Source organism: Haemorhous mexicanus, chromosome 3 (genome assembly GCF_027477595.1).
Source record: "Haemorhous mexicanus isolate bHaeMex1 chromosome 3, bHaeMex1.pri, whole genome shotgun sequence".
Lineage (NCBI taxonomy): Eukaryota > Metazoa > Chordata > Aves > Passeriformes > Fringillidae > Haemorhous > Haemorhous mexicanus.
The window spans coordinates 8,491,026-8,517,662 of NC_082343.1; the positions used below are offsets into that span (position 1 = coordinate 8,491,026).

Below are 26,637 nucleotides of genomic sequence, written 5' to 3' on the forward strand. Positions count from 1 at the left end.
AACATAAGGAAAAACCCAGAAGTGGCTCTCCTAAAAGGAGACAGGTGTTTCCCTTGCTATGCAAACCTCTTCATCAGCAAAGAGAAGCACTGCTAATAAAATTATTCTGGTTAATAAACAGTCATAAGACAGCATGTAGCTCCTGATTAGCTGAGGCTCCAGGTTACTGAGAAACTTCTGCTCCTTGCTGATGCTCCTGGGAGTGTTGTGTAAGAGCTGAGCTTTTTGACAGGCAGCCAGGGTGTGAGGTGAATCTGTGTCTGCCCCTGCCAAACAAACACTGAGCACTGAGAAACCTCCTTTGTGGAAGGTAAGGTGTACTGATGGGAGAGGGGAAATAGAGGCAGCAAGTGTGAAAGCTGTGGTAAAGAAAAAGCAAGTTTCTTTAGTGGTGCATTGTGCTGATATCCGTGCCTGCAGCGGTCCCATGACTTGAACTGAAGGGATTGTCATGCCTGGGTGAGGGCAGGATAAACCTGCTGGTGGGAGGAGATGGAGCTGCATGGTGTGCTGGAGCCTCCCTGCTGAAACCTGCTGAATCCTCTTCAGACTTTCAGTTATTTACAGTGGGGCTCAGTGTTTTCTTCCCCTCTGCTCTGTTTGTCCCCACAGCCTTGGGTGTTGCTTGGCCGTGCCCTCCTGAGCGCTCCCTTGGGAAGCGGCGATGATCACGTTCATGAACAATTCGGACAGCGAGGAGGAGCCCTGCAATGAGAGAACATCCCTGATGTCTGCAGAGAGCCCTCCTGTACCCTCCTACCAGGATGGCCTGCAAGCCTCAGAAGCAGGGGAAGCACAGGCACACAGGGTAGGTGTGTGTCCCTCATGGGGTGTAGTGACAGAAGTAGTCCTGCTACCCCTCAATCCTTCCTACCAGGCTGGGTTCTAGGATTGGCTTTGATGCCTGTTGCCATTTCTTCCACTCTGACTTTCTCCCCATTTTTATCTCCACATATATATTCCTCCCTTTTGATAAAGATACCAAATCAGGCTTTTAACCAGGACCTGATGCACATATGACTGTTGCAGGACATCCTTTTTAGCCTTCTTGTCTGCTCTGGTTGGATGCAGCTAATGTTAGAACAGAATCTAGTCCAGCTGCCAACAAAGCAGGAGGATAAAGCAAGCACAGCATTGCTGAGAGAGGAGGAACATGTCAAGCTTTTGTCACCTCAGATGACATTTTTTCTGTCTAGTTCTGGGCATCTTGCCCTTCATGTTCATGTGTCTGTCTATATATGTGTATTTGAAGAGGTCCTTAGACATTCATGGAATTGTTTTAAAAACTATTGCAACCTGCTTGCAATGGAATTTAATGGAATTTCTAATTGTATTGTTCAGTTGGTACCTTTCTATTAGGACTCAGCTGTTATGCTGTGGTGGCCTACAGCAGCCTCGTGAGATATGCTGGAATCAAGCTTTGAACACAAAGAAAAGAAGCATCTTACACACTTGCAAATATTTCTTTTCAGAAGAGGCGAGCAGGCAGCAGCCGTGGCCCAAGCAATATCGCCGGTGGAGAAATGTCTGGCTCGGGTGTTCCAGTGAGAGAAAGCATCCTGGAAAATGAAGAGGAGGAACTGACTCTGAAATATGGAGCAAAGCATGTAATCATGCTCTTTGTGCCTGTCACCCTTTGTATGATTGTTGTCGTCGCCACCATAAAGTCAGTGCGCTTCTATACGGAGAAAAACGGGCAGCTGTAAGTGGGCTCTGCAAACAGCCTCAGTCTGTGGGACCCCCTGCTCCACACACACGCTCTGTGCATGCAGAGTGCTTCCTTGGCAGGCTGGGAGAACCTTTACACAGGTAAAGGTGGCTGTAGAAACACACAGAGAGCTTACTGAAGTATGCTGTGCTCACCTGTGTAAGTTTTTCCCATACCTGCATTATACTATCATTTAGGGTGCCCTGAGTGAGGCCTGTGAGCAGCATAATAATGAAGCTGCTTCCTTCTGCAGTAGGAAAGGCCCAGGCTGAGCTCCTAGACTGTTCACTCACTAGCTGGCAGCAATGAGGGAATAGCATGTTCATTTGGATGAGTGTCTCATTTCCTGGTGATATTTCTGGTTCCCAAAGACTCATGGTGTGGATACATAATTCCATCCAGCTCCTGCTGACAGTGCCTGGCTCCTGGGACTGTAACTGCTTCACATATGGCATGGAGAAAGGGGGACTGTGGTCCCTTGAACTGAATCAAAGGAAACAAAATGGGGGAAGGGGTGTGGGGTGGTGAGAAGGGGTAAAAAGAGTCCAAGACTCTCCTACCAAGTGTGGAAAGAAAGGGTGTCCCCCATTTCAGAAGAGCACCTGGGAACCCAGCTGCTCTGTAAGAACGTGCTTTTGATGGAGACCACTAATCTTTAGTTGATAATTAACTTGAGCCCAGCCTACATCTCATGTTTGCTGTCCTTGGCAGTTCTACCTCCCTTTCTTTCCCACACACAGAGAGGTCTGGTTTTATCTGGGACAGATAGTTAGAAGAGAATATCTATACTTTATATGGCTTTTGCTTTATCCTGCAGGATCTACACCCCTTTCAGTGAGGACACCCCATCTGTGGGCCAGCGTCTCTTGAACTCGGTGTTGAACACCATTGTAATGATCAGTGTCATCATTGTCATGACTGTGTTCCTGGTGCTGCTCTATAAATATCGCTGCTACAAGGTAAAGCATCCATGCCAGAGCCTTTTTCATCTCTGTGCTGTGAGCCTGGGATCAAATGGGCCTTGCAAGGCAGTGAGAGACACAGGCACTGCACTGGCTCATCCTCATCTTGGGCACAGCAGGAATCATACAGTGCAGAAGTCTTTGTCAGTGGTGATGGAGCTGTGGCTCTGAATGGGCTTTGCTCTTATTTTGTCACTAATGGCAGGCCTTTAAAAACAAGGTCTGCTACTTTGTGTTAGTCAGATCTGAGTCTTCTGCATCTGATCCAAATATTTTGCCATTTGGACTAAGTTGTACCATTTACTGTGAATGCCTTCTATTAAGACATTTCAGACAAGCTTTGTGGGAACTGGTATTATTTCTGCCTGTGGAAGCTCTGGTAGAAGAGCACAAGGCTTGGAGAGAAAGGCACATTCAGGTTCTGTGGTGCTCAGGGAGTTCTTTTATGTGACACCAGCCCAGCATTTGAGTCTGTCCATTCCTGCTTTTTAAATTTGTCCCAATGACAGTTTATTTTACAGCCTTGGGCAACCACCTCCTCCTTCCTAGCAAACAGAAAGAAGGTACTCACCTGTATGAGCTAGCTGCCTGTATGAATACCCATGAAAATGCTTAGGCCAGAGACTGAAATAAACCCAAACCAGCTAAGATGCTAAGGGACAGAACCCAAAATGAAAGTGGGAGAACTGGGAGGGACTGGCTGTCCCTTCTCCTTCACTGACCATAGGGAAGTGTCTTTGGACACTGCAAGAGGCATAGAGAAGGAGATTATTGAGCTGCAGTTCTGTCACCTGTGCAGGGGTAACAGCCCCTACAATCACTGTCTCTTCTTGCCCTTGATAGTTTATCCATGGCTGGCTGATCCTGTCCTCCTTGATGCTGCTCTTCCTCTTTACCTACATATACCTCGGGTAAGTGGGAATGGTGCAGGTAACCTGGCAGTTCAGGACTCCTTCACCTCTTTGCTGAGAATTCCCACTTTGAACAAGAAAAGGAATGTCTCCCCTTCTCCAAATGGACATTTAAGTGTTGTTAGAAGAAGATAGCTTTCTCTTTTAAAAACTGGGAAAGAAGATATTTAGTAGTCAATGCTCAATTTTAGGAAAATCGCTGGGCAGTGATACTGTGAGCATGAAATGAACAGGCTGGATCCTGTGGTACATAGGCCCTAGATTATACACTGAGAAGCGTGTGGAAAGGCACTTCATGTGCCAAGTTACTTTCCTGATTTGTCTTTTTTCTTAGACAACATTGTTTCAAGCTCATTCCCTTAGCTCCCAGCTCAGGTGAAAGGAAACTTTTAACTTGTGGGTGACATTTGTTAAGACATTTTCATTTTGAACTGTGAACATATTGCACCTGGTGGGATGACACTGACAGGATTTCTTTGCTGTAGACAGTCATGTAGATACAGGCCTATGCTCATTTAAGACTTGAAATCCTGCCTGCTCAAACCCTTGGAATTGCTGTTGAACTGAGGACTAAGGCAGTGTGGTGCTGGTCTGTAACACAGCACATCCATCTCAGGCAGGAGGAACAGAGCTCAGAGCAGCAAGTAGCCAAAGGGCAGGTTCCCCTTTCATGATGAGAGTTGCTCTATTCTGCTTCCTCCTGGTGTAGTTGGGGGCTTTTTTGTTTAACTACAGCCAGTGGGATGCTTTGCATGTCACTTGCTTTCAGTGCTTAGCTAAATTTTCTTGTGGTATTCCAGGGAAGTATTGAAGACGTACAATGTGGCCATGGATTATCCCACTCTGTTCATAGTCATCTGGAATTTTGGAGCTGTTGGAATGATTTGCATCCACTGGAAAGGTCCCTTGCAGCTCCAGCAAGCTTATCTCATTATGATCAGTGCTCTAATGGCATTGGTGTTCATTAAATATCTACCTGAGTGGTCAGCATGGGTGATTCTAGGTGCAATCTCCATCTATGGTAAGTCTGGGTTGTGACTCTCAAGGTGTGGCTCCTGGACAGGTTACTCTGTGGCAATCTCAGGACTCTGTATGTCCATCAAAGAAACAACTTTATGGTGCTAAAAGCTTTAGAAAGTGCCAGCTGGGCAGTTAATTTGACTCCCCGCCTTGTCTCTTGCTAATTGTTTGTGTAGGTAGTGTACCTCAGCCAGGTCTTTCAAAGTGGATCACCAAGTCAGGGAAGGACTGCACCTCACCTCACTGCGTGGTAGGGGTGGCTGAATTTTTATCAGTAGCAGACCCTTGCAGGTTTTGTTTATTGTTATCAAGGCATCATGGATTTTGGTGTGAGTTCTAAGTTTGAAGAGAACCTGCAGAACAAGAGGAAGATGTGATGGAGGAGAGAGGGTAGGCAAGGAGGTACTGGACAGAAGGCCTTCCTGCATGTGAAACACAGTGTATGTAGTGATGGAGTGTGGAATGTGAACAAAGCACCCCCACTCCTCCTCTAATTAAATTTAACATCTCAGTGAAATGCTGCCATCAGCTTGCAAAGAACTCATGTGGTATTCTCAAGGGGCTTTTTATAGGATTAGCACAGTGAAAACTCTTATTATTACATTAAGGCTTGGAGATGGTATTTTAAGTGAACAGCACTTTCAGGGACTTGAAAACAGCTAAAATTATGCAAAGTGGTGGAAAGTGCCATTCAGGAAATCATCTGGTTTATATGGATAGATGTAAATTTAAGGGGAGATAAAGAATGTAAAATATTCTTAAAGATAAAGAATGTAAAATATGCATGACAGTTCAAGATGAGATTGGTTCTTTTCTTTCTGCAGATCTGATGGCTGTTCTCTGTCCCAAGGGGCCCCTGAGAATGCTGGTAGAAACTGCACAGGAGAGAAATGAGCCCATTTTCCCTGCATTAATATATTCCTGTGAGTAAGATTAAAATGTTAATGTTTTTAGCCAGATGAAACTCTTTGTGTCAAAGCAAAGAGCACTGTCTTAGCTACTTTCTTGCCTTAAGAATGGTCCCAGTTATGTTCTGGATTTTGCAGAAGGCCTTGTTAACCTGTTACAATGTTGCTAACTCTAATTAGCCAAAGGGAGCCCATGTGAAGCTGGATGTTCACAAACAGACAAATCCTTTCATGAATATAGTGTAGAATGTGCCTCTTTTTTTCTGCACACAAATCCCTGGGTGAGGTGGGCAGCAGTTCCAAGTTCTGTGATGAGGTGATGCTCACTCAGTACATTTATTCATTGTGTGTATGCTTTACAGACACACTTCAAACATGTGATGAGGCTCCATGCTTCCTGCAGCCCCCTCTTGCCCTCTGTACTGTACAGATGCCAGTGCTTAGAATATATTTGCTTTATTGTTCATTGTTTGGCTCCTCACTTTGCAAAGGGCTCCATTCAAGTACTGCTCTACAAACAGAATCAGTCATCTCTGCCCTGGCTTTCCTGGGCTCTTTAACTACCACAGTGTCTGGTGCCCTTGTCCAGAGGTATCCACATGCCTAAGATAAGATTGTTGGAAGGCAGAAGGCTCAGCATTCATGGGACCTTAACTTCATGGACCTCAGTGACTTTTTCATTACATCACTTGGAAGATGAAGGGTTATTCCCAAATGTTTGGTGCTAAGCTGAGGATGCCTACAACCTGACTGGGTTTTTTTTTTTTTCTTCAAGCATTTAATGTTACATAAATGGTTTTATGTGTTCCAAGCAGAGTCTCAGGTCACCTCAGCTGCCTTCCCTTTTACAGGAGGTTCTGTTACACTGACCTGAGACAATCTAGATAAAGTCTTTTACATGCTTTAGTTAACAAACAAGAGCTTCCCTAAAGGAGAATGCAGTTCAGCAAATAATAAATACTGAACAAAAAGTTCTTGTGCAGAATGTCAGTGTCTCCAATGCAAGGCTACATTCTGTGGCTCCCTTTAGATGCAAAAAACACCACCTTGGCTGAGCTCATCATGGAAAAGCAGGAACTGTGTTTGCCTTGGCTTATTTTGTTTAGCTTAGCTTCTATAAAATCAGGGAGACTGATGCACACTTAAATAAAATGCTGATTTGAGTTCCCTTCCACTGATTTCAGAAAGGTTTGTTTTCAATTTAATTCCTTTTCAATTTAAGGATCCCAAGAATAAATCCCCAACCATCAGTTGGTATTAGAACCAAAACAGAAATATGCAGTATTTTGACAGGATGGAACCACAACAGGCAGAGAGAAAACTTGCATTCTGACAGCTCCTGTAATCCCTCACTTGTGTGCTGTACCTTTAGCAGAACATGAGCAAGCTGTGTTAGTTAACCTCTGGTTACCTTTTGTATTACCATCATTCCCTGGGAAATTTTTTTCTTTGAAGAGAAGAGCCAGAAATCAGGAAGAAACCAAAGGAGTTGAGGACCCTAGTTCTAGAATTTTGCTTTCTTTAATCCACAGAGAAGATTATGTTGACTCTTAGCTACTTGTGCCCTGGAACTTTCTTAAAAACTGAATGGATGCATTGCCTTGGCCTTCTCCCACCTTGCTGTCTCAGTTCCTAGGGAAACCAACTCAGTGTTTTAGAAGCATTTACAGGGGCAAGGGTTTGTGGTTTTACGGACAGCTAAATGCTTATTTCCTCTGAGCTATAGTGGCCAATGTTTTATGCAGCTGATTACTTTCTGTCTTCTAGCTGCTATGATGTGGACAGTTGGAATGGCAAAGCCAGACACAGCAGCAAGAGGACCAAGTCAGCAGACATGGGATGCAGGTTTGTTTGCATGTTCCTCTCCCATACAGAGCACTGTCCTACAGAAATAATGAATATGTTTGAGACTGAATGTAAACGTAAGCCCCCAAGTCCTGATGGATGAATTTTTTTTCAGTGTTGTTACTTGCAGAACTCAATGATGTTCATAAACCTGCTGTTAGGACTGGCAGCAAAGTTGAGCAGACAGTGTAGGAAGCTCCACTGTTCAGGACACTTTTATTTAAAAAAAACCCAAACAAACAACAAATCAAACAGAAGTGTTGTTCAACTCATTTCTTCAGTGTACTGAATTCAAAGCTGAAAGTGAGCTAGTGGGTTTATATGTGGTGTTCATATATTTTTCCATACTGGGGATGGTAAATTACAACATAGGCTCCTAAATATAATACTGATGAGCTGGTGAAATTCAGTGTTTAATTCAGACCAGTGCCATGGAGCACCTCTCTGTAAATGCAATCTGGCTCATCCTGCTAAAGAAAATAAATGTCTTGAACCTTGGGTAAAGCCTTGTGTTAAGGCTTTTGTAGCCTTAACCAGTAGCTTTTGTGATTTAAGTTTATATTGTAGCTAGTTCTACAGTAATTTGGGTGCCTTTGCTTCTATCTTCTTAGATGCAAATTAAACTGCAGTTTTAAGGTGACTGAATCAAATCTTACATGTGGTTTTGGGAGGATTTCCCATCTAGTCCTGTTGCACTTCAGAGATGGCAGTACTTTTGACTGTTAAGGCAATAAATGTGTGCAAAGGTTTGATAACTGAACATGCTGCTTATTTCAGGATGAAGCAGCTGACTTACCAGGAATGGCAGGGACACAATCCTGCTGGGAAATGGGGCGCAGAGCAGGCACAGGCTACAATCTGAGGGGTACAGAATGCTCTGTGGGAGCTCTGTGTCCCAGATCACAGCCTGCTTGCACCTGCAGCAGCAGCAGCAACCTGTCAAACTGACATGGCATGAAGAGTTTGTAGGAGCTTCTGAAAAACAGGAGTTGTCAGATGAAGTCATATATCACAGACTGGCTGTTTCCAAAAGTACTGCCAAAGGCTCTGTCAGATGTGCTTTAACAGAGGGGAGAAAAAAGTGAAATTTGTGGACAATGAAATGTGTCTTGCTTTCTACATGTGAACAGTCAGCTCCACGAATGTCAGTGTGACTCAGGACTTCTCTCACAAATGGCATCCTCTTAGTCATCCATTTCGGTTATATGACTGGTTAGGGAGTACCTGAGCACCTCCACCCCAGAGGTATAGCACTGTGGGAATGCACATTAACTTTGCTGGGTTTGCCTTTCATTGTGGCCTGTGCAGAGCAATGTTATGTCTGTGTACCTCCCGCTCCCTTGTTAAAGCCATTGAGCTCCTGGGTGGCTGCCAGAGAAGCTGTGAACACCCACGCTTCTAGCTGCTCCAAACAATAACACACGTTTCCCTCAAAGCCACTAAATGTCTCTGCTTCAACTGGTCCACGTCTCCAGGAGACAAAGGGCTTACCCATGCAGGGCAGCTTCACAGGAGTGTGGATTTCATGGGCTAAAACATCTTATAAATGTTGCTGTCGCTTGTGTTTCTTTTTTTTTTTTTTTGTAATCCACTCTTGGCCTGCTTTTGTGGAACCAAGCTGAGGATGGGAGAGAACACCTCAGGAGCCCTTCTCATGCAGAGTCTCAGATGTCAGAGACAAGGAATCCTGTTCCAACCCGCCCTGTCACTTTAGAGGAGCTCGAGGAGGAGGAAAGTAAGGGAAGCTTTAATCTTTGTTTTCAGTATAATCAGAGCCTGACATTTTTACTCTTTGTGCTTAACACTCTGTTCCCTAGTTTGGTGTAATCACAGTTAATTTGAACAGTTGTGCTTGCTGAGCAATGAAGATCTTAAGTCTGACTGCGTATTACCTCTTGCTGCTGCAGAATCTGTTCTGGGATTGTGGTTCCAGTGACATCTGTTGGCTACATGTACAATTTAAAACAGTTCCTTCTTCCCCTTGACTCCTGTCCCTCTGTGTCCTTGTGCTTCCTCAGCTGGTTCATTTGGAAAGAGCCCAGGGAAGCACCTCAGAGAATGAGAGAGAACAAAGCAATTAGTGGGGAGAGGGGCTGGAAGCCTCAGCCTCCTTAGGAATGAGTGGGTCCAGGTTGGTAGCCAGGACTAGGAACCTTTACCTTCTCCCCAGGGGACAAGAATTTGTTCAGGAGGAAGCAAAGCAGGCGGCTGAGAATTAACACTTGTTTTCTTTGTCCACTTCTTTCAGGGGGTGTGAAGCTGGGCCTTGGAGACTTCATATTTTACAGCGTGCTTGTTGGGAAAGCAGCTGCCACAGCTAGTGGGGACTGGAATACCACACTGGCCTGCTTTGTAGCCATTCTCATAGTAAGTGAGCAGCTTTTAAAAGCTCTGTCACAGCCTGTTCAGCACAGAATTGTTGCCAGAAGTACCAGCAGCTGAGCACTGCTGAATCAGCCCAGGTAACCTGCTCGGAATTCAGGAATACTCTGTCTCTAGGCTTTAGACAGGCATTGCAGCAGAATGATCCAGACTAATCAGAGCAGAGCCAAGCATGGATATGGTGGGGCTGAAACAGCCCCAGGGAACTGCTGGTGTGTTTGCTTCAGCCACAAGAGTCAATATTAGGAACTCCACACTGATTAGCAAGTGTAGTTGAAAAGGTTAACTCTGTTATGCTAGGGGGAGCTGATAGATAAGAGGGTGAGGACCTATCTTATTCTACTATTTGAACTGGAAAAAAATGAGAAGGAAGGAGACTTAGATCCATGGCAATTATCAGTAAGGGCAGATGACTAACATGCTAAAGAGTTGGTCCTGCCAGGTCTAATGAAGACACCCTGTTAAGCTTCCACCTGAGTGGAAAATAATTACTATGCACTTGCTGTTTACCTCAACATCCTCGTGAAAATTAACCAGAAAGACAACAGCAGGATTTTTTGAGTGTAAAAGAAAATTGATTACTGTGTCCTTTTGGGTGTCTATTTTCCTACTTAGATCCCAAGGACAGTGCAAGTGACTGTCACTTGTGAAGACTGTGCAGCAGAAAGCATGCAAACTAGAAATGAGCTGCCTTCACTGGAGTCTGTTCAGTGTAGCTTTCTGACCCCACAGCTCAGAGAAACCCATAGGATCACCAAACTCCATATGCTGCAGTCCAGCATGGGGAGAGGGGTCCCTTTGCTGGGGGAAATGTTCTTGGTCATCCACCTTGTGAGGCCAAATGCCCCATTATGTGTCTTTTATGGTACTGTTAAAACTTGTTCCATCTCCTTCTGCAGTTTCATAACCTTGCTGCTAACGTGGCTTTCTGGTTCCCAAAAATGTCCCCCCGGTTTCCCATCAGTAATCACATGTCAAAAGGGAGATGAGATTTAAAGAGCAGCTGTAAGCCAGATATGGTCCATGAGAGAATAACAGCAGAACTACAGGCTCAGGTAGATTGTGAACAAGTTTGCAGTCTAGAAACACTGATTAGAAAAAAAGAATTTAAAAAATCTTGTCTGCTGATCTTTAGCTAGTGGATATTTTTGGAGCCCAGTGCCTGAAGTTTTGTCATCATGAAGAATTAGAAAGGGCTTTGATGAGAGAAGGAATCTAGAGGTACTTAGCTACAGTATCTACCCAGAATATACAATAGCTTCCTCACATGTTCCAAAAAGATCTGCTTTTTGGAACATGTGAGGAAAGCAAAAGCAGGCCTGCTATCCTGGTAAAACCAGAACTCACCCATTGTAATAAGCAATCCAGCCAAAAAAAACAGCAGTGGATTTTTGATTTTGTTTTGGGTTTGGGGTTTTTTTGTTTTTCTTTCTTTTTTACCCTAAGGGATCTTGTAAATTGGGAATATGTTATAAGTATTAGAGACCTTCACTGGAACTCCTGTCTGTGCAGTTCACCAGGATTTAAGTGCTTTTGTCTGCTGGATCAGTACTTCATTCATAATGGCACAGAATAAGGAGTAAAAGAATGTGTAAAGAAGTTAACCTCTCAGGGTCAGCTGTACCTCTGCATTTGCTGTTCATACCACTTTCTCTTCCTTCACTTTTTCTTTTCCTCAGCCATCTTGAGCACAGCAGAGAGCTGTGCTCAAGATGGCTGTGGAAAAACCTGGCCAGCCTGTGTGAAAGATGAAGCTGTGGGCACATACATATTCTGCTGCTGGTAGCTCAGTCTGCAGTGCTCTACAGCACATTTAGATAATTATCTGTATGTTGGCTTGTTGGTGACAGATGTATTTCTGGTTGTCTTACCTCCTTGTGATTTTTATTCTGTTCTCTCTGACAGGGTTTATGCCTAACACTTTTACTACTGGCTGTTTTTAAGAAAGCACTGCCTGCTCTGCCCATCTCCATCACCTTTGGCTTGATCTTCTACTTCTCGACAGACAACCTTGTGCGACCGTTCATGGACACCCTGGCCTCCCACCAGCTGTATATTTAGAGAAGTGGGAGTTAGAGAATTCTTTTTCAAGCTTTGCTGTGAAGTATGGTACAATGTTTGGAATAGGTCATAAAGTTTTTACACTTAGTGCCATATATTTGTATAAGGAAAACACTAATTCCTTGATATGCTGTGTACTGAGAATCTAATAGTTACATGTTGAACTGAGATTTTTCACAGGACTCTTGGTGAAAAGCCTGGCTCCTTGCTGATGTCAGAGTGTTACTTTTATTTTATTTGATGTGCACAGTGGGCTGTTGTGAGCACAGAAACCTCTATGTGGCATGGAACACTGGAGAGGTGAGGGGTCTGATCTTCCCAGGAGCTAAGTAAGGTGTTTTAGCCCTGGAACTCCAGTCATCTTTTACCACAGTCTAGAATTTCTAAGTCTTCACACTTTTGAAGTCTTGTGCAAACACGAGGTGCAAGTGATTGGGAAAGCACAGCTGGCAGCATGCACAGAGCAGTGTGTGAGCCATTAGGGAAGTGAGGCTGAACTTCCTACGCTGGCTGCTGTGCACACAGCATCTGCTGAAATTGCCCCAAAGGCCCATTTATCCTGACCTCAGTTAGACATGTGAGCCACGAGGGATTGAGACAGGATGTCAGTGGTGGGATGGTGGAACATCAACTCCTGGCTCTGAGCACATCCACCAGTGCAGCAAGCAGCTGATGGAGGCAGGGCCACCCCTTCCAGCACATCAGATCCTCAGTGTTCAGAAACAGATACTGCTCTCTCCTCCCAACATTTTAGTTTTTAGGAAATATTTTTCTGGGTCATTACTAGAATCCTGAAGTGACCCTAAGGTGGAAATGACTGAACAACTCCAGTAAATCAGACCTGTAACTTACTTCCTGTGTTTCTGGTCTCATTTCTGTGCATTGTAACTACTCCAAAGGAGGATTTACCTTCCCTTTATTAAGAGGTCCTCTCTTCCACTGACTGAGACTTGGTTTACGTAGGTTTTTGTACTGTTTAAAGATTATTTTTTTAATTACAAATTTTAAAATAGCTATTTAGTGTCAAAGGAACTCTTTTGGAAATATCCAGTCATAGTTTGTATCAAAATATTGGGGTGCAAACTTCAATCTGTTGTAACATCACTTTTAGGAATAGCTATACGCCCTCAAGTGAGTTCATTAGGAAAAACACAGTGCTTGATGTCAGTAAAAAAATACATAGGTCAGACTGAACCTTTATATTTTGTCCACCTTTGAAAATAGTTTCTACTCTTTGAGTCAGTTTTTCAATAGTTGCCAAAGTTCTGTGATTTTATTTTTTCTTTGCTTTTTACTTGTGTCTGTTACTCAAACAAGCTGTTTTCTTTGACAGCTGATCAGTGTCAGTAAATGTAACATTATGTGAGAATTCATGAATAATGCAATGCCTTTGAGAGACATAGAACTTAATTTCTGGAAATACTTTTTAGCAAAGGCTTTGAATTACACAATTTTATGTAGTGCTTTTTCCAGTAGACCTGTTCAAGCTCATCTGCTGTGATAATTAACAAGGGTAATTAACAGGTGATTCAGACTAATTTTTTAAAAGTGCATAAGTGTTTTTACAAGGGGGGTGTGTGTGTGTGTCTCAGTCTGGACAAGTCAGTAACTCTTGCTCTTTGTGAGTTTTCTGTCCTCATGTCTCACATTTGCAATGTTTGGACTTAACAACTGCAGAGTTAACTATTACTAAAATATATTTCCTTTGGAAATGTAAATCAGTAGAGCTTTGCTGATTTTTAAGGTTTATGTGAGAGTTGCTTTTTCTATTTGTTTGTTTGTGTTTGTTCTTTTTAATGAAAACAGTTATGGGGCCAAATCAGACTAGAATCACTGGGAAACGTGATTTTACTTTTTGCATTGCATGGTGTAGAGAGGATATGAATTATTTGTATATACTGAAAGAAAAAATCCTGCTTGGCTTATCAGGGATGTATTTCTATGAAAGCAGAGTTGATACTTGAAGGAAACTGGGAGGGGAACCTTCACATATTGAAGGATCACCACTGGTTTTCTGCAGATACCTGCTTGCCAAAGACTGGCCTTCCACTGACCTATTCTGCAGAACTTAGGAGAATTTTAATTTAAAAGGTAACTAAGCAAGAGATTCTGGCAGTGCAACAGAATGTATTGTCCTGGTGAATGAAAGGAGTATATCATGGATATACTGGAGTGGTTATAATTGTATAAAAGTTCATATGTATTTACTACAAATATATATTTGTGTTTGTGTGTTCATGTACACACAGACATGAAATTTTAAAATTATGTGGAGTGATTTCTCATCTCTTTGGACATTTTCACCTGTGCATAAAGTGAAGTTTTGTTTGTGATGTCAGCATTGTGCAGCATGGTCTAAGATGTGAAATGCAGAGGGTAGGATTTACCCTACTCACAGCTGGCTGCTACATGAGATACTGACTCAGTGACCTGGCAACTTGAATCAGCAAAGCATTTGTCTGCCTAATGTGTTCATTCACTGGTGTCAACTTGCTGCATGCTCTGAACCAGCACAGCTGCCAGGTGACACTGTTCTTGATGCTGGTGTCACTCAACATCTGAAATCCTATAGGAGGTGCCATGGGTTGGCGTTTTCCTGTGTGATCCTGCTCACACTCACCCTCCTCTCCAGTCTGAAATGAGTGTTTCATTGCCTCTGCTCTCAAATGTAGCTTGGACATACATCAGTCTTGAAGATCTAAGACTGAAGCCACGTCCATGAACAAAAATGTAGTGGTGAGCCTGCCTAATGCAACCCCCCAGTGAAACTTCTGGTGGGAGGTCTGGGTTGTTTTGCTGAAGTGTCTGCTGTGTGTCAAAGGCTGCAGATGAGCCCTGTCCTCAGAGGATGCACAAGAAGCATCACAGTCATAATGAAAAACCAGAAACAGGATAGTCCTTGCAGAAGCACACAGCTTTCATTTGATACTCGTGGTCTGATTCACCAAACCTGACTTCAGGCTCTTTGTTCTTGCCTTCATAGGTACTTCCAGCTAATCCCACTGCGTTTGCTTTTCTCTTCCTTGTAACTCCAACTGGGGTTTGGTTTAAATTGAATACAGAGTTACTTTTCTTTATTGTTTCTCTCAGTCCCTGATCTGTTTCTGCTTTAGAGATGCTCCTTGGCAGCCACGGGAGGGCAGTAGGTCCATGTGGAGAAGTACCAGCCATTTTAAAGTACTCTGCCCTGTGCCCCTTGTTTTTCAGAGAGGCTGAAGGCCCTGCAATTTCCTTCGTGGCAGGAAAGAAAAAGAAAGGCAGGCACCCCACACCCCAGCACAGCTGTAGTTTTGGCCCAGCATGGGAGAGACTTTCAGTGAGAAAAAGCTCAAGCTGAACCAGAATTCATTTAAAACCAGCTGGTTTCAGTGTGATGCCATGTTCAGCACTGCAGTCCTGGGTGAGATGCTGCTGTTGCACTCCATTTTGTTTGGGTTCTCTCCCCCTTTTCTTTTTTTAATAAATCATACAGTCCTAGTTTCATTCCTCAAAGCCCCAAGCATAAGTCAGGGGCTCCTCCAGGCATTGCTAAATTCAATTTATTACAAAAATAAAGATTTCTTCTGAGCATCTTCAAGAAGGAAAGGAATAATTATACTTACTGATTTGTGATTCTTCCTCTTCCAGTCTCCTATCCCAGTAGGTCTTGCTAATATGTGAAGAAAAAAGAGCACACAGCTTGTCCTTCCAGCTCTTGGCACTGAGAAATCTAGAGACAAGCTAGATAATGTTGGATGGGCTTTTAGCAACATGGTCTAATGGAAGGTGTCCCTGCCCATGGCAGAGGGGTTGGTACTATATGGTTTTCAAGGTCCCTTCCAACTCAAACCATTCTATGATTCTCTGTTGTTTGTGTCCTCAGGGGGACCAGGAGGTATCTTATTTTCTTGAACTTGGTTGTTTTGTAAGAAAGCAGTCTGGAGAGATGTGGTATCTTTGATAGAAGTTCTCCTACAACACTATTTGTATGCCCCCAACCCACATTGTATTCCTCATTGAATTTATCCTTTCTTCCTCAGGTCAAGTGATGTGAGCTGTTCTCATTCTACAAGTGGGAAACAAAGCAAGAGAGTAAATCATGGAATCACAGAATGGTTTGGGTGGGAAGGGACCTTAAAATCATCTAGTTCCACCCCCCTCATATGGGTAAGGACACCTTCTGCTATATCAGGTTGCTTTATCCAGCCTGGCCTTGAACACTTGCAGGGATGGGGAGCCACAACTTCTCTGGGCAACCTGTGCCACTGTCTCACCATTATCATAGTAAAGAATTTTGTACTAATAACTAATCTAAACTTACTGTCTTTCAGTTTGAAGCAATTCCCCCTTGTCCTATCACTACATGCCCTTGTAAAAAGTACCTCTCCCTCTTTTTTTTTGGCTCCCCTCGGGTACTGGAAGACCACATGACCGTGCTGGGTTTTATCTTGGATACATAAGGAAGATCTGTCCACATCAGATCATGGCATCAAACACCATCACACAAGTTACTGTTACTTTTTTTACATATTGCTTTGCTGCAGGTTTGCTATTACCCACCTTTTGCCACTCCAAATGCAAGATGTTTGCCCTGAGCACTGAAGGAATTAAGCAAATACGAACTGTTATCTTCTTTGTGCAACACATTTGACAGGTGCCCAAGAGCAATTTGGGAGGAGTCAGTGCTCAGCACTATTTGTGGCTTACTATTAAAAAGATCTAAATAAACAGAGACTTTGAAGTGGAACTAAACTCCTTGATACAGAAACCTGAGACAGGTACAGGGCCAAGTACATGGGAATAGAAGTTTTCCAGAACTGGGAACTGTTTGAGCCCTATCAAATGCAGCCTGAGGTAAGTGACAGCTCCCACAGCCAACTCAGGATTAGATCTGTGCTGAAATAAATGCCAGGAAGCCTGGCACTCCTGAACCAGCCTTGCAGAAGGGGGTGGAGTAGGAAAAGCACTAGGCCTATTTTCTTCTTTTGGATCACTGGTTTCTATGATTTCAAGGAGACCTTGCTCACCTTGGTATAAAATATGAGTAACTCCAGTGCTACCTTGCATTCAAGCAGATCAGGAACAATGCATAAAGTGAAAGTGTGGAAAACTGATCCAGCCTATTTAACTTATGCCATGCCATCTTCAACCTTTACAAAGCTTAAGCTACAAGCATTTAAAATTCTCCCTGACTTCACTGAGCTGCATTTGTGTATAAAAGAATATTAGTCTTCCTACAAAACTGATGTAAGACAAACAAGATCCCTGGAGCTGAAGGTAGAATTCAGGATTATTTTAAAAGCTATCTTTCTTGTGTCCCAACACTTAGCAATAAAATGCCAGTAGCATTAACAGAACTGTTCTAAACAGGAATATCATCTCTTCATCAAGCCAGAAAAGACATGCCCTCTCTTTAAGCCCCTACCAAGTCTTTGTGATATTCTGGGAAGTTCAGGTTTGAGCTATTTTTGTTCTCCAGCTATTGTGCTAATAGCCTTCTCCTTGAGTGTTCTGTGAGTTTCAAGGGGCAGAGAACTGTTTAACTTTCTTCTTCAATATGGAAAAGAATTGCCCTGATTTCTGTCCCTGTGTGATTTGGGTGGGCAAGCAAGAATGAAATGGCAAATGCACCAAACGAGGACTTCAATAGGATGGGGAAATGAGGGCATTTAGCATGTAAAGGGTTAAGGTCCCTTCTCTGCTACTCTTGTGGCACATGCTGTGTACCACTGTCATGAAATAGGAGCACTGCTGCAGAACAGTGAGAACATCTGTATTTCAGGAAAGGAGTAACATTTCCTGTGCTGGGAACCAGCAGCTCAACTGCAGCCGAAGTTGCTGCAGTGCATTGAGTGGATGGTGAGGGTGTAGTCACTGTCCAGGCTGCATCCTCAGATGCTCTGTGGGACTGCTGAAGGAAAGGGACATCTTTGTGCTCACACCTTGGGCTCCTGCAGGCTAGAAATCTCACAAGTGTCTGCAGAGAGTGAACCTGCAGTGCTGGTTCTCAGCACTGCTGTGCCTGAAGGCAAATCCTTTTCCCTGCACACTAGCACAGAGCAGGTTGAAATTCCTCTGCTGTGCTTCCACTGAGGCTTTCTAAACACTTCTTTAGGCATTAGGAGCCCGACAGAGCAAAAGAATGCCATTAACCCTATTTTACAGATAGGAGTTGAATAATTTGCTCAGGGTCAAATGAAGGGCTTAACCTGGATGTCTGGAGCATCTCTCAATCAGTCACTCCTACCAGAGGCTTGTTAATTGCTGGTGTCTCCCTCTTAGTTGCACTCTGCTACGTGTCAGTCAGGATGTTCTGCCACCAGTTGGTCTCCCTGTGTCCAGGTATGCAGACACAGATGTAGATAGCAGAGGTTAGATTATGCAGTCCTGCTCAATTGGCCTCTGGAATTGGATTGATAGCCACAGCAAAGCAGGAAAAGGGTCAGTCAGCATCCAAAGGTAGCAACAATCCTGCTTTCCCATAGTGGTTTTGGCTTTTGGTTTTTGAAGCCACAACATCCCTGCAGACTGACTGCTAGAAGTAAATTGTCATGACTATCTGTGAATCATCATCTGGCAAGTGGATGGAGGTTGTGAGTTTGTCCATTTGCCACACAGGCACTCAGAAACACCCTGCAGCTTTCCATGTCTCCATCCCACACCTTGCTGTGTTTGGAACAGTGAGGCAGGAAGCCAGGAAGCCAAAACAAGTACTGGCTTTCAGGGCAGTGAAAGAAAACAGTGTCTTGGGGATGATTCCAGGCTAGGGCAAGGTGGCTCACTGCTCTCCAGCTCTGTGAGACATGGCAATGCCGTGCCAAAAGCTGGGGCAGTGGCTGAGATTGGCAGCACACTTTGCCATGAACCAGCAGAGCTATGATGACTAGTGCTAATTCTTAGTTCCAGTAAAGTGTTCAGAAATAACTCTGCTTCTCCCATGTTCTCTGGCTCCAGCCTGTCTTCCTATTTAGAACAACTCTGTCCAAATTGTTCAGATAACCCTTCTGTCCTTGGCAAAAGGCTTTTCAGAGTGGCTAAATGCAGGCAAAGAACTTGTTCCTGTTTGCCTAGCTTTAAAATTGATTTGCCATGTTTGCCCAGGGGGTGAATGGCTTTGCCAGTTATCATCTGTAAAGTGAATCCTGGCTGGAAGCTACAAAGAACTGAGCCTTTCCACCTTGTCCACGCAGGATGGGTTGAGGTCCATGTAAACAATCAGGTGCCAAGGGGAGAGAGCAAAACACCAAACTATGCAAGTAAATGCAATTTACAATAAGCAGAAAAAACTGATCTGTCTACTCCAGACAAAGAAGAATTACAGACTGAATAATGTTTAACTGAGTCCAGCAGAGAAAGAGAAATGCCATGTTCTTGAGGCACACAGCTGCAAACCAGGCTACTGCACTCTTCATCTCATTCAAAATGGCTCTGCTCAGCACCCATAAAAAGCACTGTTGTGCAATAGGATTTGAACTGGCAAGGATAATATTGTGCATGTTTTACTGTATAAATTGCTAAGGTGGCAGGGTGCCTGTCCTTGCCCTGCACTGCCCCACACACTGACCCAAAGACAAGGACAGGTATCCCTTTCTTCCACTTAATGCTTGCATCTGCACCTCTTCACCTGGCACTGTCCTTCTCTTAACATACTCCACTCCCATGGGCTTGTGTCCAATTTCCAAAGCACCCAGGACCCACTTAGCACCCACATGAAGTCTGGAGGAGAGCTGGGTGGCTGAGGCACAGCCATGCCTGGTGTGGTGGTGTTTCCATGGTGCTGCACAGCCCTTCCTGGCAGCCTCCTGTCACTGAGGAACACGGTGTAGCTCAGGCTTGTTGTGGCTTGTTACCACCTCACCCTGACAGCAGCACCTAGATTTGTTTTCTTTCATCATCCTTCCTTCCTTCTCCAAAGCAGCTTCTTTCTGGGTGATATGGAAAGGAGGGAGGTGTGAGCAGGGGCACAGAGAGGCAAGGCAAAACACTGGGGGCAAAGGGAAGGTTTTTGTGTCTTCTTCACCTTCCCTTTTTTCAATTAGGGGGACAAGACAGCTCTTCAGCAGTCCCCTCTCCTCCACAGAACCTGGCAGCCACCTCTGCTCACCTCCTCCCAGCCCCACTGGCATTCCCTGCTCTCTCCAGCTGTGCAGAGCAAGGCTGCTCACTGAAAGCTCCAGAAGGAAAATAGGAGTGGGAATCATGAAATTTCTCTGTGGTGACCAGTGACATGACCTGAGGGAATGGCATGAAGTCATGTCAGGGGGTGTTTAGGTTAGATATTAGGAAAAGGTTCTTGAGGTAGAGCGTGGTTGGGTACTGGAACAGGCTCCCCAGGGAAGTGGTCACAGCATCAAACCTGGCATAATCCAAGAGGTGTTTGTCAATACAGTCAGGTGCATGGTGTGAATCTTGTGGTGTCCTGTGCAGGCCCAGAATTGGAGTTAATGATCCTTGTGGGTCCCTTCCAAATCAGCATATTCTGTCATTCTAGGAAATATTTGTCCTGCTTCCTGCACTATCTCTTCCTCTTGGACAGAAAACATTCATCTTGAGAACTGCCCCACCACCCCCTTCTGACAGCACTAAATCATCTTAAAGTGCTAACTGAAATGGCATCTTGTCTCTGTCCCTTTGCAGTGAGTGGAGAGAGAAAAAGGAAGGGCAAGTGCAATATATGCCAGAATGCTTTGGGATGAAAATACACAGTTCAAAACCAGAGCAGTACTAAGCTTAACAAAAATAGCTCATCATTTGGATCCTATGATGATACTGGATGTGCATTTACCATTGACTGAGTCAGTGAGATGCCATTTCTCTGAAAGCTCTTGCTCTCATTCTTGGCCATAAAAAAAAGCCATATAAATAACATATGGTGCAAACAGCATCACTGACACCTGCCAAAGTTTTGAAATACCTACAAGCTAACTACTAAAACCAAGGCACCTGTCAAGTGACTTCCACTTGAGTTGTTCCACTTCATCATCCCTGTATTATTATGTTGATGGGACGCCATAAATCTACAGAGTCAGAGAAGACATTCCATCTGCCCTGAAAAAATTACCATCTAGAGCAGATGAGTAAACTCAAGGCAAAACCCCTCAAGAAGTAGCTCATCTGAGCCTCAGAAGTTGCTTGGAGAAGGAGGACAGTGGGAAACACTTCCAGAGGAACTTTTGCTTTGTGGTTAGCTGTATGAACACAAGAGAAGGATGGTGATTTATATTAGAGATTCTTAGAATCATTAAGGTTGGAAAAGACCTCCAAGTTCATTGAGTTCAACCATACATATTGTGGTTGGAGAAACAGCTTGGGCCTACCCTATGCAAGAGAATTTCTGAGTGTTCTCTGAACAGCCTGGACACTTGTCAACCTAATTACATGACCAACTGCTGCTTAATTGAGGCTCCATTAACTTTTTTTTCTGCAGGTCAGTAGTATGCCTAGTAATTTTCTGTTGCAATGAAGGCCTTCTTACTGCAGGGCCCAAAGATCCTTCCAGGCTCTGGTTCCCTAACTTCTTCTGTTTGTAAAAGTTAAGCCCTTCTGGCTCATTCCTCTCTGGGAACATGTCCCACTTTGTACAAGGCTTTGAGGAAGTCAGCTTTCCCCATGTGCTTCAGTCAGCACTGGCAGAGGTTTATTTGGGTGTTCTCTGGCACCCAGTAAATGGTGAGCTGATCTCTGGTGAGCAAAGGGACTCCTCTCAGAACTAACAGTGAACAGGAGCAGGAAGAAGATCCCACCCAAGGGACCCTGCTGGAAGCCACAACTAGGGAGCCTTGGGCTTGCCCTTCTCAGTGCCCTTCTTGCTGCTCCTACCCCAGGCCTGCAGCAGAGCTGCTACTGCACTCCATGAAATTGCACCTGAAGCCCTTCATTACATAAAGATCAACAAGCAATATGAGGTGGGGATAGGAGGGCACAGTTAAAGCATCTGCTGTGCAGTCAGGACTTTCAGCTGCTACATGAGGCTTTCCCACTGACCTGCAAAATTAGGAGATTTTGAGAATTAAATGATCCTGAACACATCATTTTAACCTTAGTAGGGAGAAGCCTCTGGGAGAGTGTGACTCCAACACTAGTTAAATTGTAACTATTATTTATAATTTAAATTTATTATTATTTTGATTATATTTTTATATATCATGAGGATAGACAGATCATTGCAGTATTTATATCTTTATAATAATTAATATTACTATAATCAAACTCATAATGATTTTATTATAATTTAATAAAAGATTGATTTATATATTCCTCATAGTTGTAAGTTTCTTGCTAGAAATGCTCACAGAAATGTTTCTAGATAAGGCAGTGAGTATGCTGAAATTTGACTGAATAGAACACTACCAAGCAAGCTACAAGAAGAAAATGATAGCTGTATTGCCAAAAATGTATTTTAGCTGATTTATTAATAACATTCACTTCTTATTCTTATAGCTAATCAAGAGACTCTTCAAAATCTAGGAACTTGCTTTTTCACAGGACTGCTTTGGCTTGCTCTGCAAATTTGTCTCTGCACTGCACACACCTCCAAAAGAGTGCAGGTATATAGCACAAAAATTACATGAGGTTTAGACACTGATGCAAAACCTTTTAACCTGCAACAACCTTATTCTGCTGCCACATTCCACTGGAGGCACTAAAGCATGAATGGATGTCAGTGTTTAGGTATTTACAAAGAAGTTCCATAGAATCATAGAATAATTTGGGTTGGAAGGGACCTTAATTGTTTGACTCGTTCCAACCCTCTGCCATGGGCAGGGACACCTTCCACCAGACCAGGTTGCTCAGAGCCCCATCCAACTTGGCCTTGAACACTTCCAGGGATGGGGCAGCCACAGCTTCTCTGGGCAACCTGTGCCAGTGCCTCACCACCCTCATAGTAGAGAATTTCTTTTTAATATCTATCCCAAGTCTGCTCTCTTTTAGTCTAAATCCATTCCTCCTTGTCCTGTGTCCCTACAGGGCCTTGTAAAAAGGACCTCTCTATAGTGACTAGATTTCTTCCCTCTACCCTGCTTGGAAGGACTTTATGAGTTAATGTTTGCACAGCACACTCAGCAGATCAGCTTCTACACAAACCCTGCCCAGATTCAGTGCCTGGATGAATCTGCTGTTTCACCTACACTGCTTTGGTGGGGGCACAAAACTAGAATGGGGCAGACTGGGCTGATCCCCACAGGACTCCTGTCCATGTCTCCTGCCACTGGACAAGGCACAGTTTGCACAAGGTCTGACTGCATATTTGTCTGGGATTTGGATGGGATTGGAAGATTGCTCCATCCTCATTTCCTCTTGCTGAACTTTCCCATTAAATAATATGAGTAAGGCTGAAGAGAAGACGAACAGGCATAATGATTAGGGTCTCAGTGTGTGGGGTGCTGTTAAGTCTTCACAAGCAGAGAAGGGAACCTGAATTTGAACACCCCATACAGCCAACAAGGCTGTTACATAAACCACTGATACCCTTCCTGAAAAAAAGGGTGACTCCCTAGTCTATTTCCCACATACAACACTCTGCCCCTTCCTTTTTTCAGGATCAAAGACTGTCAATCTCATAATTGGTAGCACTAGACCAATCCCAAGTACTGACAATATTTTTTCTCTGTTACCATTTCTCCTCCGTTTACAGGGAGATCTGCCATGGAACAGCTCTCCCAGAACTTCATATACATCATGTTCAACTTTTTATTCAGGATTGCGGACAAAGTAGGCAAAATTAACCTCTGGATTCTGGATTGAGTCCTGGGTGTCTTGTCCCTATTCCCCCTAAGAACTAAAAAGTAACAAAGAGGGACATACACTATTTTTTCCCCGGCAGCTTCCAGTCCTACCTCTTTGCACTCCAAATTAGGTGGGAATACAGACACTTCTCTCTTCTTTATGTACAGAAAGAGCTCAAGTTCAATGGGTCTTTTAAGGCTGCAGAAAGTCTGGCAGAAGGTGTGATGCAAATTGAACAGCAGCGGCAGAAATATCCAATGGTTTACCACGTGTGAATAAAGGGAACCAGCCAGGCCTGTCTTTGAGAGATGGGGAGAGCTTCACCCTGTGCTTGCTCTGCCTCCATCTCAAACTATGGCGGGCTGCTCATGCAGAAACCTTCCAGTTCTCCATGCTCAGCACTGTGAGTAAGATGTTTCACAATTAATGCCGAGCTGACACAAGCAAAGCGATGTTACACAGAAACTGAGCCCTGCCATCCAAATCCAGCACAGGAATAGATAAAGGGGTGTCATTAGAAAAGACACCTAAAACTTATCTCCTTCCACATGAGGGCATATATGATCTTTCCTTTATTAGAAATAGTATGAACCTAACCACAAATAGAATGATTCATTTGTGTGGATTTCCACAAGTGTGAGTAGTGAAATGAAGAAAATGAGTAATTTCTTTGACAAAACTTCTCAAGGCTGGTATCTTATTACAGTCATGTTTTTGCTTCATCTATATATTGAGTCTCTGTCCCCTTATCAAAGTATTGTGTTTGCCCTTTCCTTTTCACATATATTTTGTCTACACACAGCCTGTGTGTAAAGCATTTGATTCAATAATGTGCCTTTCCCAGGGAACTGTTTCTTTTTCCACCTTTCAAATTCAAATCCAGCCTTTTTAGTCCTGATTGGAGCTGGCTTCTAATTCGATAATGTCTGGGTAATGAATTTTGCTAAATGAATTTGTAGCTGTCTTTTCAGTACCTTACAGAGACCTTCTCAGGGTTTATGTGGGAAGCTAAGAGGGGCTTGGGGGAGATGGAAATATTTTTGGGTTTTTTTTAAAAACATGAAGGAATATGTGTAATACTTGAACGATACTTGGTAAATACCAGCCAAACAATCTTTGGCCTGAGCAGCTGGAAATAATAATTGTCTCCCTCCACAGCGGAGGGCAACTTTGGCAATAGCAGATTGGCAGTAATATTCACAGGTTTTGTACATTAAACCTCTCTACATACTTAGAGCAGACCATTTATCCATTTTCCGTCTTCACATATCCACAGCATCCCCAACTCCTACTGACTTAGATACGGGTCCTCTGGTGTGGATTTAAGTGCTCAATCCAAGCTACTAGTTAGCTGAAAAGGTCAGCCAAAACAAGCAATTGACAATGGTGAAATTAAAGCTCGGGGCTGTTTGTTGGTCACTCCTGCAAACTACGCTACAACTGGAGAAGGATTAAGAATCCTGTTTGGTTTAGGAAGGAACGAATGATTTAATCTCCAAACCTCATCCGAATGTACTCCTGCACTGATGCAGCCATGCGGCAAATGCACCAGAACGACTGTATTGTTATTTTTCAGACGGGAAAGTTGCTGACAGCGGCGGGCGCTTACCAGAGCACCCAGACAAGCGCGGAGCTGGCCGCTGCCGAGAGCCCCTTGCAGCCTCTGTGCCTCGCCACATCCCTGCCATCCACCTGCAGGCAGCAAGGCACTGCGTTTGTTTCCAACGTGCACACGAGCATTCCCCAACAACCTGAATAGTTCCCAATGCCTGCGTGACACGATGCTTTGAAAAACCACACAGGCAGCCACAAACAAAGCTTTCCCGGACACGGAGCGCCACGATCGGGAGTTGGTCCCTTCGCCTGGCATTTCCCTGGAGCCTGCCGGGCGCGGGGCTCCTGCCCATCTCCTCAAGCACATAAACGGGGAATGAGGGACCACCGGAGCAGCGATCCCCCGGCCTCCCGAGCCCACCTCAGCCGTGGGGTGCGAGCGCTGCCCGCCCCATCCTTTCCCACCGCGGACCACCCTCCCCCGCCCCGCCAGCCGGCACCGCGGCGAGACGCCGCCACCTCCCACTGACACCGCGACCGGGCGGTCCCCGTTCGCTAGAGAAGCCCAGCCCGGGGGGAGCCAGCCCAGCGCCGACAGACGGCGGCTGTCACCGCCCCGCTCGCAGCACACGCTCCTCACGCCTCACCCGGCTCCCCGCGCCCCCCCCGCCCGCCGCCGCACGGACCTCACGGGCCTCACGTCCCCCTGCAGCCGCCGCGCGCGCCGCGCCGGGCACGCCCCGCATTGGCCGGAGCCCCGCCCGAGCCCGCAGCTCATTGGTGGAGGCGCGGGGCGCACGGGCTGCGCCAATGGGAGCGCGGCGGGGGCGGGGCGCGCGGCCCGGCCGCGGCCGGGGGCGGTGGCGGCGGTAAACAGGCGTGCGGGCCCGGGCTGCGGCCGCCGAGCCGAGCGGAACGGACCGAACCGCGCCGAACGGTGGCTGCTGGGCTGTGCCGGGCCAGGGTATGGGAAGCGACCGCGGCAGTGGAGGGGCCGGGTTGGGCCGGGGTGGCCTGTGCCGGGCTATGCTGGCGGCGGGGTGGGGGCAGAGGTGAACCCGGTAGTGGTGTTGCCCCCGGTAGTGGTGGTGTCCTGGCTGTGGGAGCTCGCCCGTTGCCATGAGGGGGACGGGATGGGGATGCGGGAAGGGATGCGGATGATGGCGGCGGGGCGGCTGCCGCGGAGAGAACGCCTGTGCCTGGCGCGACGCCTCGGGCCGGGGGTCGCTCGCCCGGGGCCCGTTCCCCGGCGGGGGGACGTGTGCGGGGTCCGGCGGTCGATGGCGGCAGCGGGGCAGCGGGGCTGCGCCCGGGCAGGAGGCGCCCGGGGTTGCGGCCTTCCCGTGCCCTTGGCCGTGTCCCGGCGGGGTTAGAGCGGGGCCAGCCGGGTCCCGCCTCCTGCCCGCGCTCGGCAGCGCCGGGCCGGGAGCGGAGCCGGCGCCTCAGCGCAGCCGGGCGGGTGCGCGGGCTGAGCGGGGAGCGGAGCCGAAGGGGGATCGGGGAAAAGGGGGGGATCCGCTGCTCCGCTCCGCAGGGAATGCGCCTTGCCCGAGGATATCGCGCGAACCTGGTGCTGCGCT

The 26,637-nt window shown here is 45.5% G+C and overlaps 2 protein-coding genes and 1 long non-coding RNA gene across 5 annotated transcripts in view; 2 read left to right on the forward strand and 1 right to left on the reverse strand.

The window, feature by feature from the left end:
• LOC132324528 (uncharacterized) lies at positions 1-25,826 on the reverse strand. Of its 2 annotated transcripts, none has more exons than XR_009485662.1 (5): positions 25,744-25,826; positions 15,400-15,506; positions 9,247-9,404; positions 1,453-1,559; positions 1-705 (listed from the first exon to the last, which is right to left on the reverse strand). It is a non-coding gene; the product is annotated as an uncharacterized LOC132324528 (long non-coding RNA). The 2 variants fall into 2 exon arrangements; XR_009485663.1 differs by having other exon boundaries at positions 15,400-15,517; positions 25,744-25,799.
• PSEN2 (presenilin 2) lies at positions 665-14,065 on the forward strand. Of its 2 annotated transcripts, none has more exons than XM_059840709.1 (10): positions 665-808; positions 1,473-1,702; positions 2,526-2,667; positions 3,514-3,581; positions 4,382-4,602; positions 5,426-5,524; positions 7,277-7,354; positions 8,973-9,089; positions 9,603-9,721; positions 11,642-14,065. In XM_059840709.1, the coding sequence occupies exons 1-10, from the start codon at positions 665-667 to the stop codon at positions 11,795-11,797; spliced, it is 1,374 nt and encodes a 457-aa protein (XP_059696692.1). In that variant the 3' UTR covers positions 11,798-14,065. The 2 variants fall into 2 exon arrangements, with proteins under 2 accessions (XP_059696692.1, XP_059696693.1); XM_059840710.1 differs by having other exon boundaries at positions 9,603-9,816; positions 11,642-11,776.
• A 67-nt stretch (positions 25,827-25,893) lies between the features above and the next one.
• The window catches only part of COQ8A (coenzyme Q8A), a 42,818-nt gene continuing 42,074 nt past the window's right edge, over positions 25,894-26,637 (forward strand). The window contains exon 1 of the mRNA XM_059840716.1: positions 25,894-26,021. The gene's annotated coding sequence lies outside the window, so the exon portion shown is untranslated. The remainder of the gene's footprint in view (positions 26,022-26,637) is intronic.

Excerpts from the sequence above, each read along its gene's own strand:
- PSEN2 (XM_059840709.1), top strand. The coding sequence starts at position 665 with ATGATCACGTTCATGAACAATTCGGACAGCGAGGAGGAGCCCTGCAAT. Across the intron at positions 1,703-2,525 it reads ACGGAGAAAAACGGGCAGCT|GATCTACACCCCTTTCAGTG; the intron begins GTAAGTGGGCTC and ends TTTATCCTGCAG. Across the intron at positions 9,090-9,602 it reads GGAGCTCGAGGAGGAGGAAA|GGGGTGTGAAGCTGGGCCTT; the intron begins GTAAGGGAAGCT and ends CACTTCTTTCAG.